General features: G+C 45.7%; 1 protein-coding gene across 10 annotated transcripts in view; it reads right to left on the bottom strand.

Annotated features, from left to right (window-relative positions):
• The window catches only part of ACSL1 (acyl-CoA synthetase long chain family member 1), a 70,469-nt gene that overhangs the window by 35,174 nt on the left and 21,117 nt on the right, over positions 1-14,178 (bottom strand). For 6 of the 10 annotated variants that reach the window (XM_049095191.1, XM_025471816.3, XM_049095193.1 and 3 more), the window contains exon 2: positions 12,515-12,741. In XM_049095191.1, coding sequence (XP_048951148.1) covers positions 12,515-12,709 — 195 coding nt within the window. In that variant the 5' untranslated portion in view covers positions 12,710-12,741. Of the gene's footprint in view, positions 1-12,514; positions 12,742-13,192; positions 13,913-14,178 lie in introns of those variants that run through there. The other 4 variants (XM_049095190.1, XM_035699742.2, XM_025471815.3 and 1 more) reach the window with 1 other exon arrangement.

Here is a 14,178-nt window from a genome sequence, read left to right as displayed (position 1 = left end):
TAACAAAATATGAATATGTAGAACACTACTCAGACACCCTACAACATGCCCTAACTACAAAGCCAGTCCTTCTTAGCCTGTATCTTTTCTCCAACAAATACTCGGTTAAAATTCAGAAGCAATTTTGTGGCTTTACAGTAAGCACTGGAAGCCTTTTTCAATGCAGGAAGCCACCCACCAAAAGGAGCCAGGGCATCATGGCTAAGGTAGGAGAAAAAGGAGCAAGGGATTAAATGACAGAAAATGGGAAGAAGAAAAAAAGCTAAGAAAAGAGGTGTGCCTGGTAGAGAGGAGCAGACTGTCACAAACAACCGTCTCCTGGCCACTGGCCCAGCCCTGCCCTCTGGTCTGCCTATCAAGCATGACCAGGAGGCATAGGCGGTCTAGTAGCCCAGACAGGTCCCTTAGGATGGGCCCTCCTACATCTCTCATCCTGACCCTCGTTCATGTGTGCTGTCACTCAGCCATTTCTCTGCAAAAGCAATACTGCCCTCCCCAAGCATTCCGCTGAGAACTCCTACAGCTGTCAAAGGGGCAGGTGGGAATCGGGTGAATAAGACACCGAGCTTTTTCTGAAGAAGCCCAAGTCTTACCCTTATGTCACCAGAGGGGCTCCATGGAGCACTGGCTGAGCAAAGAGGGTGCAGGAAGTCAGAATGAACAGACAAGAGTAGCCTGGAATCTTCGGAGCATTCGGAGCACAGGCTCACCCTCGGGCCGGGGTCTCTGAAGGATGGTCTGGGGGACTGCAGACCTTTCTAAGGAAAGCAAATTAGCTAGCCCTTCAACAGATCTACTGAATCAGAGACTCTGGGGGTGTGACCCAGAAGTTTTAGCTAGCCCTCCAGGGGCTTCTGGTGCACGCTAAGGTGAGACCACCAGCCTGGAGGCCTTAAGGTCCCAGCAGGGAAGTCCTGAGGAATACTGCTTCAGAAAGAAATCTACAAGAAGCCTAAGAAGCAGCATGAAGAATGGCATGAAGGGGAAGGGACCAGAGAAAAATCTAGTCATGTGGGCCTGGGTGACAGCAGTGGCAAGCGGGAATGGGGAGAGAGAAGGGTGACACTAGAAGTAGTAAGGGTTAACGAAAGGGATCTGGCCAGTAAGTGCTTTAAAGAAGGAGGTCTAAAAATAGCAGTCCCATTTAATCAAAAATAGAAGACTGGGCATGGGGGCCAGGTTTGAGAAGAGAGTCACTTTGGCTTTGGAAATATGGAGACCAAATCCTTTTCAAGATAGTAGGTTAACCTCCCAAATTCCTATTTTGAGAATTGCTGCTCTAGAGTAAAATTTTATGAGAAACTTTTTGGCTAAGTAATTCTTTGGTGAAGGTTCATTTTTTTTGGTGGTATATAATCCTCAGAACTTTGAGAAACATGGAAGTAAAGCAGCCAAATCCAAGTTAAAGAAGTTAATGACATCCCAAATAGCCATCATCTTGACAAGTAACTTGAAGACAAGACAGTTATGATGATTCTAATTGGCAATCACAATACTTAGCAAAGGTTTGAGGACGAAGCCGTAAATGAGTCCTATGTCAAAAAGGCACACCATTTAAGGCATAGGTGAAACTGGGTAAAAGGTCACATTGTCACTCATTTGTTACACACTCTGTGATTTCAAGAGAGGAGTCTGAATAAAAGGGGCGCGGGGGCCACTAAGCAAGATCTGCGCTTTGAAATTTGTTGCCCTATGAAATGATCACCCGTTCCCCTGAAGAATCATCATTTTTGATGTGCGTATGTACTATCATTCTTCTTGAACAAAAATGCTATTTGTAAACACTGGGTGTTTTATCACTGGATGATTTATACCTACAAAGCAGAGGGACTGTACCGAGTGTTGGGAAGCACAGCTATACCAACAGAGCTCAAATGTCTGTATGTGCTACAAACCCAAGCCACTTCAAAAGGAGGGCATTTCATTACTGGGTCATGCAAGTACATGTCGCTATTTCTAGGAACATCTACTTAAATGAAAAAAATAATACTTCTGGATTTCTGATATAAGCTACAGATTGAGGGTAGAGGCCGGGGTTTCAATTGTCCTCAAGAAATAGGGAGAGCTAAGCAGACAATTCTAATGAAATGTGCAGGAAATCACTCTGTAAGACTGAGTGTCAGGCCACCTGGGTGGCTCAGTGGTTGAGCATCTGACTGCCTTCGGCTCAGGGCATGATCCCAGGGTCCTGGGATTGATTTCCGCATCGGGCTCCCCTCAGGAAGCCTGCTTCTCTCTCTGTCTGTGTCTCTGCCTCTCTCTCTCTCTCTCTCTCTCTCTCTCTGTCTCTCATGAATAAATAAAATCTTAAGAAAAAAAAAGATTGAGTGTCAAGAAAGATTATGCTATACACTTCTTTAATGTGGTTTTAGTTTTTCCAATTTAAAAAAAAATAGAAAATGGTGACACTATGGTCAAATCGGTGGTCATGAGTACGTTTTGCAACATCTACATAAGCCAATATTCCTCTTTTAGAAATTTAAATTCAATTAATTAACATATAACGTATTATTGGTTTCAGAGGTAGAAGCCAGAGGTTAATCAGTCTTATATAACACCCAGTGCTCACTACATCATCCAGTTACCCTGTCCCCTCACCCCCACCTCCCCTCCAACGACCCTGTTTGTTTCCTATGATTAAGAGTCTCTTATGGTGTGTCTCTCTCTGATTTCGTGTTTTATTTTTTCCTCCCTTCCTCTATGATCCTCTGTTTTGTTTCTTAAATTCCTCATATGATAATGGTCTTTCTCTGACTTACTCTGCTTAGCATAATACCCTCTAGTTTTATCCTTGTCATTGCAAATGACAAGATTTCATTTTTTGATGCTGAATAATATTCCAGTGTGTATAAATATGTAAGGGCTCTCTCTGTAATCTGGCTATTGTGGACATTACTGTATAAACATTGGAGTGCAGGTGCCCCTTCGGATCACAACCTTTGTATCTTTGGGGCAAACACCCAGTAGTGCAATTCCTGGGTTGTAGGGTAAGCTAACGGTCCTCCTGAGGTTGGACTTCCCACATGGACTGAATTAGGAAATAAAAGTTCAAGTTCTACTTGGGGCCAGTAAAGGCAGGACCACGGTGTACATGTGCATATCGGTGGTTCCCAAGAACAGAACTCTTGCCAATACAAATACAGGCCCTGGCTCCTGCTCTCTGAAAGTTCACTTTATGACACTTGACTTTATGAAAGATGCACATTAGTACCTATTTTCACTAACTGGAAGAAATCTGAAGAGGAGTTTTACGTTAATGAAAAAAACTGTTACTGTATCAATGTAGTCTTTTGTAAAAGGGAAGTGGCATAACTTGAACTTTTGGAAAGTGGGGGAACACTCTTGCTTTGTCATCTAGGCTTTTGTAAGCCTACTTTCAGACAGCAGAGAAAACCTGTATTTGGGGGGGTGGGGAAAGGACTCCCAAAGGTGAGAGTCATTTTGTGCACTCTCACATTTAAATGCAAAGGGGAATCACATCCTTGAGGACTTCTGGGGGATGGAAATACCCAAGCTTTATAAACTGGTCTTGTCCATCTCAATCTAGAAAATGGGTGTCTACAGGCCACGAGAGAACTGTATGACTAGTAAGGAGGCTATTGAAGACGTGACTAGATTTTAATGTTAAATCCACCTCTAGGGGGAAAGTAGCACGTAGAACCACAGCCCTGAGCACAGGGTTTGTTGTTGGGTTTTGTTGGAGTTTTTATTTTTGGGCTGTCGCCAACATCTTCCATGTGAAATACTCTTCCCAGCACTTAGATTTCTCCACGCATCTTATTCTGCCCAAAACACCACTGTCTACTTCCCGGGCACAAAGCCGCTCTTCCATCCAGGGACCTCTTAGAGAGACTCTCTGGCCATCGATTCTCATCTCCAGCAACACTAGATCTTTGCTATACCGAACCGGGGCTTTTAAAGGCCAGCCAGTTGGCGACCTTCCCAACCGTCTTTCCTGAACGGTAACAACAGGACATCTAGAACTCACTTAGACTCCCCATGATAGGCTGAACTGTAAACGTCCCAGCATAACGGGGAACGCTCAGGATCAATGTTCATGCTCACCACTGAACTAGCTGACTTCCTGAGGTGCCCAGGAGTAAAGAAAGGGAAGAACCATCACGTCACAATCAGTGCTGGGTTCCGTCGCCAGAGTGCAGGAATGAGGGAAGCTAAGTGAGGATTTCCTGAGCACGGGCTACATGCCAGCCACTCCGCAGGTGAGATGACAACCCGAGGGGGAGGCTGTGGGGTGACATTTAAAAGGTCATGGGCCCAGCTCCGTGGATATCTGGTATGGTAACAGGTTTCTCTGCGGATCACGAGCGGGTTCAAACTCACCCACACATCACTCATCTCCATCTTCAAGGAGCCAGACCCAGGTCACCGGTGCCAGGCTCAGTTTTTCGGTTCTCCAATACTTTCCCCTAGTCCTCAGAGGGGCTTCCATTGCACCCTTCATTCACTCTAAAGTTTCCTACTTCCTGAGCCTCCCCACTGCCATCCCAAGGGGAGGATGTGCTTACATCGGGGTGGGGGAGAGGCTGGCACAGTATTTAGAAACTATAGTTCTGTGCTGCTGAGCACATTTCAATGTCATCACCAGGGGAAATCGGCCAACCACAGAAGGGGAAATAGCACCCTCCCACCTCCGTGAGAGGGAAGAAAGTCTAGAGCCACAAAATCCAAAATCCCACAAACACACATTGTTCCAGCAAAACAAAACTGCCCATAGCATCTCTACATGCCTGCCATTTAGAATATGTGAGTTATTCTGCTCCACTTTTGACTATTCTAAAGGGAACCAGTGTCTATTCTCACCCATGGCTGGCCTTCTAGACATGAATGTAAGTAGGGATTTTTGTCGAGAGGCTCAGAAAGTTTATATTTGTCATTTTTCATTTGGCCTGAGTTGACCCTGCTTGTGGGGAGGCTATTTTTAAACTTAAATAAATACTCCAGCACACACTTCTGCTTGATGAAGCCTCTAGGAGGTAGCGTCCTTTGTACAAAATCAAATTGTTTTTTCAGACCTGTGTTAACCTTGTTCCTAGTTAGTGAACTTATTAAGCTTTTACTGCGTGGTTAAATGGAAGCCAGAAATAAATTTTTCTAAAACAATCACCTGTCTTTCTTTGAATTCCTAAAGGCAGCCTGTGGGCTGGCCTTGGCACAAAGATCAGAAACTCTGCCTTCAGTTCTCTGTAATGCCTGCCCTTTACTTTGCAGCCTACTCACCTACCCACCGCTGCCCCGTGACCAGAACTGATACTGCTACTGCCTCATTCAAATCACTGGTCGCTTTCAATTAATAGGTGAGACTTTTTAGCCACTTAACTCAGTTAAGCTTCCTACAATGTGAGTCTAGTTAAGAGAAAGTAATTAGCAAGGTTTTTCATACCTTTTTTTAAAAAAAGATTTAATTTATTTATTCATGAGAGACACAGAGAGAGAGAGAGACAGACAGACAGACAGACACAGAGACACAGGCAGAGGGAGAAGCAGGCTCCATGCAGGGAACCTGACGTGGGACTTGATCCAGGGTCTCCAGGATCATGTCCTGGGCCAAAGGCAGGTGCTAAACCACTGAGATCCCCAGGGATCCCCCCCTTTTTTTTTTTCATACTATGTTATTAAGAAGCCTCTTGTGTCTTAGCAGGGGTGCTAAAGTTACCCCAAAGGTATGAAAATGCCGCTGTTTGCACACTCCCAGAATAATACATCTAAACAGGAACACCCTTCCAAATACATTTTCTCCATCCACTGCCCCAACTGCCAGGACCGCTTGCTGAGAATGCCCTCAGATGCCATACGCTTCAGAAAAACGTGTTTGAAAGCGCTCTAAGCACCACAGCAGCCAAGTTGCTTGGGATAAGATTAAAAAGGCAAATCTTGGGCAGCCCCAGTGGCCCAGCGGTTTAATACCACCTTCAGCCCAGGATGTGATCCTGGAGACCCAGGATCGAGTCCCACGTCGGGTTCCCTGCATGGAGCCTGCTTCTCCCTCCGCCTGTGTCTCTGCCTCTCTCTCTCTCTCTCTGTGTCTCTCGTGAATAAATAAATGAAATCTTTGGGGAAAAAGAAAGGCAAATCTTTGCATATATCTTTGACCACATGCACAATTAATTTGCAGTTAGACCAGGGAAGCCCAAGCAGTGGGCAATATTGACTGGAAACGTGTGATTACAGATGGCAAGTAAATGAAGGTTAATGCTCCAAAACAAGGATTTGCAAAAGTATTATTGACAAGTATGAAGCTGACGGATCAAACCAGAAGATTCCCCGGAAGTCCCACACGTACTTCTGGTGGACCATTCCGAGTCTTCCCAAGGATGAAAACTTGTTTTTATTTATGTCTATATTTACGAGTGACTACAGAAACAACGAGACGGCAGCTAATACCCTTCCTCTTTATGCTCCCCTGCTACCTCCCACCGGGTTCAAGTTGGGAAGTCTAACACCTCCTCTTACAGGTGCTCTGCCACCGACCGCCAGGCTGGTGGCAGCGGTTCCACCACCTGAGCGCACCTGCCCTTCCCAGGCAATGTCTCCTGCTGCTCTGCCCCGGCAGCTCCCTGCACCCATGCCTCACAGCGCTGGGGGTGGGGGGGTGCCATTGCCCAGCTGGACATGAGCACCCCCACACGGAGCCAGCCCCAGCTGCTCTTGTCCAGCACATCACCTCGCTTCGCCTTCTGGTTTTCCTCGCTTTACTGGGATGCAATTGACAAGGCCCCTGCAGCGCTCGAGGTGACCCCACGTGCGCCTGGACAGTGGGAAGGTTCTCCCCATGGAGTAGCTCATCGCCCCACAGAGTCGCATTTTTTTTTCTTTCTCCGTGAAAACCCTTCAATCCTACTCTCTTGACAAATCTCAACCGGACGATGCAGGGCTCCCAACCACGGCTGCGACGCTCTAGGTGGATCCTCAGACTTCGCTCCTCTGACAGCTGAACGTTTGTGCCCTTTTCGCCCTATTCCCCCACCTGCAGCCGCGGGCAACCACCCTTCTCACTGCTTCTCCGAGTCAACCTCTCTTTGTCATCGTCACTCTGTGTTGCCAATGTCATTACCCCAGAGGCAGGCAGGCTGTGAGTCCAATGTGAGTCTTCGTCGAAACTTAAAACCAGGCCATTTATTGAGCATTGCTTCCACAGGCCGGGTATGTTACATTCAGTTTGCTCCTTTCCGAGTTCTTTTTTTTTTTTAATATTTTATTTATTTATTCATGACAGACACAGAGAAACAGGCCGAGACAGGCAGAGGGAGAAGCAGGCTCCCCGCTGAGCCGGGAGCCCGCTATAGGACTCCATCCCAGGAATCCTGGGATCATGACCTGAGCGGAAGGCAGACACTCAACCACTGAGCCACCCATGTGCCCCTCCTTTCAGAGTTCTTAAGGGAGAAGGAACCAGAGATCTTGCTTTAGGGCATGAGAACAAGTTGCTCACATTGCTCTTAGTTTAAGGACAATCCTTGCCCTCTCCCAGGGAAAGAAGGAGTCCTTGGCTGCACTGCCCGCCTGCCCATAAGCTGCATGAGGGCAGCAGCCTCTCCTTCCCGGGGATTGTGCACACATTACTCGGCCGATGCTCAAGTGCTTCTGAATGGATGCCTGTCAGATAACTGCTCCGTGCCACAGAACATTAAATCCAGAACGCCACATCCTCCATATTAGACCTTCTGGGGTACAGGACTAAACTGCTAAGGCCAGCTGCTAACCTTATATACCCCACCATGTGGATGTGTCAACTCAACCTTTCACGCCAAAGGGCCAGCCAGCCAACATTCGCCTCAATGTCACTAGATCATTTGCCGTGGAACGCATCCAATTTAGGGAGGCAAGATAAGGGAGACCCATAGAACTGGTTCTGCATCTTGAAAGATATGAACCCACACTAGAGCCAAGGAGTAATAACTAACAAGTTTAAACAGTGAATCTGTTATAGACTAATTAGTTGCCAGAGGTAAATTTGAAACTAAGTTCTGATATTCTTCAAATAAAGTCTTAAAAAGGCTATGGACTTACTGGTATAAAAAAGTTTTTGGGGGCTCCCGGATGGCTGAGTCGATTAAGCGTCTGCCTTCAGCTCAGGTCATGATCCCGGGGTCCTGGGATCGAGCCCCACATCGGGCTCCCTGCTCAGGGGAGAACCTGCTTCTACCTCTCCCTCTGCCCCTCCCCCTGCTGGTGCTCTCTCACATGAATAAATAAAATCTTTCAAAAAGAAAAAAAAAGGTTTTTGCATCCTACAATTTACTCCCTTCTCTAATATTTAAAAACAAAGCAAGTAACTTGGGTTATCATTTAAGTACGTTATAATCTGACAGCGGCTATCCAAAATCCATCTTTTGACAAGTAAGCCATCTCAAGGCCTAGACGACATCTCTCACCAGTTGGAAGGATTCCCATATTCCTTTTACGACCTCCTGCAGCAGTTATAATGATTCTCATTTACACTTCGGAAGAGTCTGTTGCCTCAATCTCTTAAACTCTGGTAGGTGGGCCTATGACCCGATCACACCGAGTTTTGCCCTGACCCCATTTATGTCTAAGCTGGTACAGGAGTAGAGGAGGAGGGGAGGCAGAAGCTCACCAGAAATCCACTTTTGCTGCTGTGGCCCAGGCTGTGACAGCTCCAGGCTCCCGGCTCCCGGCCCAGGCCTCACTCCCACCCCATCCTTGACAGTGTCTGCCCCCACACCCAACCTGTGTGCAGAACCTCAGGCTCTCTTCTACCACCTGTTCCTTTTCTTCCTTCAATTCCGTCACTACCTTCAGATCCATCTGCCTGTAATCCCCATTTGCAGAAGAAGCTGCTCCTGGGTTCAAAGGTCTAGCCACCAACTCTTCAGATTAATCTAGATAGAACCAAACTTTCCTTATTATCTTTATTCATCCTCCTCTGGCCCCTGAAGAGCCCCAGTTATAATATGTAACTTTCAACTCCTGTTAATGACAGCAGTGTAACAGACTTCTAGGTATTCCACTAACAATATGGGGATCCCTGGGTGGCTCAGTTTTTTAGCGCCCACCTTCGGCCTGGGGAATGATCCTGGAGTCCTGGGATGGAGTCCCAGGTCGGGCTCCCTGCGTGGAGCCTGCTTCTCCCTCTGCCTGTGTCTCTGCCTCTCTGTGTCTCTCATGCATAAATAAATAAAATCTTTAAAAAAAACAATACGATATAATTTTGCCTCTTTGGATTCAGCTGTTTTCTTGTGTATAAAACATCAGGCCTTAACAGAAGAAGAAAACTAACATTTACTGGACACTTAGTATGGGCCAAGCGGATACTCTGCAAATATCTATGCACTCCTCTTTTTTCTTTTTTTTTTAAGATTTTATTTATTTATTTATGAGAGACACAGAGAGAGGCAGAGACACAGGCAGAGGGAGAAGCATGCTCCCTGCGGGGAGCCTGATGCGGGACTTGATCCCGGGTCTCCAGGATCATGCCCTGAGCCAAAGGTAGAGGCTCAACCACTGAGCCACCCAGGTGTCCCCTCAATGCAGTACTCTCAACATCCCCACGAGGGAGGGAAGATACTGTCACTCCTGTTTTCCAGGAATCTCAAGGTCAGAAAGTCAAGGGAACTTGCCCAAAGCTGCCTGGTCTAGGCAGAGGAGCCAGGTCCAGCCTCTGCCTCTTTGGGCCCTTCTGGCTCCATCACGCTCTCCTCTGTCCCTGGGCCGCAAGGTGATCTGGGCCCTCACCAGTCGCGAAGGGCTTAGGTCACTGCGGTGAAGGCCGTCTTCTCCAGGGGGACACAGGGATCTAACCTCAGCCAACAGGCAGAGGCAAACAAACCTGGAAATGCACACATCACTTATGAAAGTGATTAAAGGCCACACGGATACAGAGAAACTCACTTCTATCCACAGCTCAGAGTTGTGGAGCAGGGGCAGAAAAATTCTGTGGCAGCTGGAAGTTCCTCCCTGACACATAGGAAAGGCAGCCTCTGGGTCCCGCTGCTGCAGGCGGGTGTCAGCTGCAACCATGGATGCAGGGGCAGAGCCCTCTAAACAGAGTGCAGGTCAAACCAAGCTTGAAAGTTAAGAAAGGCTTGTAGGATTCTGTTCCAAACTCCGGCTTTTCTGTCCCGTTACCAGCCTATGTCCTCACCACCTTTCCTACATGGGGCTATAGCACGAGCTATAGATCTCATTTATGCATTTGAGAGAGAGAGAGAGAGAGAGAGAGAGAGAGAATACAAGCAAGGGGAGCAGCAGGCAGAGGGAGAGGAAGAAGCAGGTTCCTCACTGAGCAGGGAACCTGATGCAGAACTCGATTCCAAGACCCTGAGATCATGACCTGAGCCAAAGGCAGACACTAAACCGACTGAGCCACCTAGGTGCCCCTATCACCCTGACTTTTAAAAAGAAATGTTAGAAGCTGTAACTTCTCAAGAACCTCTGTGCTGCTGCTTAAAGAAGGTGTAGCTTGGGATCAGGCGGTGTGGATAGAGATGAGATGCAGCAAAACCAAAAAGGGCAGATTCCTGTCATTTTAATACCCGTGTAAGGTTTATGGGAAGAGGAGGGTAAAAATATGAATGTGAAATGGGGGCAGGAGGCGTAAGATCAGGGTGTGGACTGGCAAATGGTGCTTACTTGTTTTCAAAGTAGGAACAAAACAACAATATTTTATCCTGGCAACCCATTCCTGCCACCATGCCAGATATACAGGCGCTTCATGAATACTTAATGAAGTGAATTAAGTGCTTCTTTCTGCCACAGAAGTCTGTATGACCATGCTAGCTATAGAAAAGCATCTATAGTTACTGAGCATTGGAATTCAAAGCTAGTCTTAAATTCACTATTTTAAGGGCTTTTTTAGAAATGCAAAGCAAATTTTCTATCTCATTCCTAAGACCTACAAGTTCTGAAAATCAGAGCTAAATCTATTTCTATAAGCAAAGAGAAAAATCAGGAAGCCTCTCTACGAGGCAGTGGAATTACAGATTTTAATCTTCTTTTGGCTTAGCAGTAATTGTAAACTGTTCTACAGAGGACATGAAAGCTTATTTTTAATAAGTCTCACAATGACTTTATGCTGAGCTGGAACTTAAAAAGCACACTGTGAGTGCCTCCACAATTTCTCATACAATACGAATTAGGCATTTACAGTTACTGCTGAATTATAAATATCTTACATCTGCACTTGCCAAGTACTCTTTTCATGGTGATGGCAATGCTACTATGAGACACTGGGTCCTCCCCCAGAAGAAAAGGAATGTCAAATCTATTAGAAAAACTGAATTCCACTCCTTCTTGGTTTGTGACCAGCTTAGGTGAAATATTAACTCACATTTACCTCATAAATAAGGTGCAAAGCCAACTTTTCTTGGCAATAATTCAGTCATTTTATTTTTACATTTTGGCATGAATTAGACTGACATACCTTCTATATGTTTTAAGCGTTTCAAATTTATGAATTCAAAAAAAAATTCATGAATTCAAGCAACTGCCTAAAAGAAAGCAAAGAACTAAAACCCTATAAATAACAAAAAGGTACTCAACAGGCCAGGGCTTTGACTGGAAGGGCACCTCTCCTTCTTGTGGCCATCAGCCTGGCAAGCAGGGCAGGATGGGGAAGAAGAAATAGTCTTTACATATGTTGAAAGTCATAATGCTGAAAATCAATTCTGACTTGGGTAGACTAAAGAAAGAAACTACAAGGCAGAGAGGAGGCAAAGAGTCAGAGCACCAGTGAGAACGTGGCTTCTTCACCGTTTCAACGCCCTACGTTTTGTACTGGAGATTCAAAAGGGAAGGAAGGCAGAGCAGAAACATTAGGAAAGAATCTTCCTGAAAGGGTCCTTAGCTTTCCCTGTGCCATCCCACCTATGAAGCCCTAATTAAAGAACACACACTCTGGTTTCATTTTCATGACGATGAGAGCATGGCCTATAGTTTGCCCAAGTTACGTTCCAACCACAATCCTCAACAGCTCAACCTCCTGAATGCCCTTGCTTTTGTTCATGTTCTACCTGAAATTCTGTGGCCATGTTATTCTGGCAAGTTCCTAGCCTCGCCTTTTCCAGGTGAAATCTCAAAGAGTCCCTTCCCAAAGCTGGGGGATATGTTCTAAGTATCAGATATAAGATACAACACAGATGAAACCCTTCGTTCTGGAACATTTGTTCGATAGCTCTCTTCTCTGCTGGAACATAAGCCTTGCTCCAGGGAGCAGAAACTCTGTGCCTGTCCTTTCCTGCCCACAGAATCCTCCGGCTTCCTGGAGCGCCTAGCATAGGGTAGAAGCCTCTGTGTGACCATAGGGAGATACCCAACCAACATGACTTCCGTGGTCCCTCCGCTCTCTATTCTGACCCCTACCCTCCATTTATTACCCTATTGACAAACTTCGGTTTGTTGAGCACATTCTGGCTTACAAAGTGCCCTTGCAAGCAAATATTTGATGGTGACTGATCTGGATCAATATAGCATTCAGCTGGCAATCTGGGAACACAAAGAAAACGCACGTGGCAGGCAGTCCAGCCCGTCTACTTACCGCCACCTCCACAGACTGCATGGAGAGGTCGCATGGTGGCTTCAGGGCTCTGGGTCTCGTGGCGTACCAGAAGGTGGTGATGGCTGCGAAAGCTCCAAAGCCCATGAGCGTGTTGGTCGGCAGAGTGCGAACGTACTGTCGGAAGTCAGCCAGCTCTGGCATTCGAAAATACCGGAACAGCTCGTGGGCTTGCATTGTCCTGTGTTGGTGGTTCCCTAAGCTGAATTCTGTCAAAAGAGAAAAACGTCACATTCATTCCAGGAAGGCAAGCCTAGTCTCCAGAACTCCCAAAGGCTAACCATCCAACTCGATGCCTGGCTGAGCCATCAAAGCGTTAAAAACCACAGTTTAATGGTCCAGCTCTTTCTTTGGCGGTCAAATGTCATTTCTCTAAAAACACTTTAGACATTCATTTTACTTCTGTCATTTTGCATGAAGTTTCCACTCCCCACATTTAAAAAGATTTTTACTGGGATCCCTGGGTGGCGCAGCGGTTTAGCGCCTGCCTTTGGCCCAGGGCGCTATCCTGGAGACCCGGGATCGAATCCCACGTCGGGCTCCCGGTGCATGGAGCCTGCTTCTCCCTCTGCCTATGTCTCTGCCTCTCTCTTTCTCTCTCTCTCTGTGTGACTATCATAAATAAATAAAAATTAAAAAAAAAAAAAGATTTTTACTCACGAAGAAGTCCTGCCACAACATGCTCAGGTGACATCAGTTACCACCTTCTTGCCTGATACACTCAACTCTCTATCAGGGTTAATGAGAAGAAAGGAAAGGAGGCACAAATCAGCCCACACCACCTAACGGCTGTCCACTCCCACTTCTGACACATCTCAGAACTAGCTCCCAATGGGTGAAAGAGACCAACCTAAATTTCAATGTGTCTCTTGCTTTCCCTAGGCTCTTTGTGCACCAAAAGCATCAACACAAGTGCAGGGGGACTGTAGTTTGCTATTCTGATCAAATCATTTCCTTTACATTCCTCAAGATGGTATGGCTAAAATAGAAAAAAAAAAAAAAGGGTACACATAAACTTTAAACCAACCACCAAATAACTAGAGAGAGGTTGCAGCATAGTATTTGAGAAAAGGCATAGAATGGTATTTAAGATCCCAGATTCTAGAGCCAAATCTTATCTTCCCAGCTTATTAGCTGTAGGATTTGGGACACATTACTTCACCTCCTGTGCCTTATTTCCCTAAGTGTAAATGGAGGCTGAAAATAGTACCTATCTCGTAGGACTTTTATAATGACTAAATGATTTACACCGAGAGCTTAGAAACTGCTCAATAAATGCCGGGCACCCTTATTATTTCATCTACCAAGACTTTGTAATTAGTCCTGTGTGCAGAACAGTAAGGTACAGAGCTAATTAAAAAAAAAAAAAAAAAAAAAAAAAAAAAAAAACCCACAATGCCTGACTACAGAGTTTACAAACAAAACTGAGAAGCTAAAACACACAGAAGAAAATGTGATGAACAACCTACTGTATATAAAAGCCTCAATGTGGAAGTTATAGACAATTTCTATATATATCAGCATAAAAAAGTGTGCAGTACAGATAATAAAATAAGAATGATTCTAATGAGAAGATGATTGATAAATAAGTGCTATAAAGAATGTTGGGCAGTAAAGGGAAGAACATGCTCTGAAATGCTTTTCTC

This window comes from Canis lupus, chromosome 16, assembly GCF_003254725.2.
Source record: "Canis lupus dingo isolate Sandy chromosome 16, ASM325472v2, whole genome shotgun sequence".
NCBI lineage: Eukaryota > Metazoa > Chordata > Mammalia > Carnivora > Canidae > Canis > Canis lupus.
This window is presented reverse-complemented; position numbering and strand designations above follow the sequence as displayed.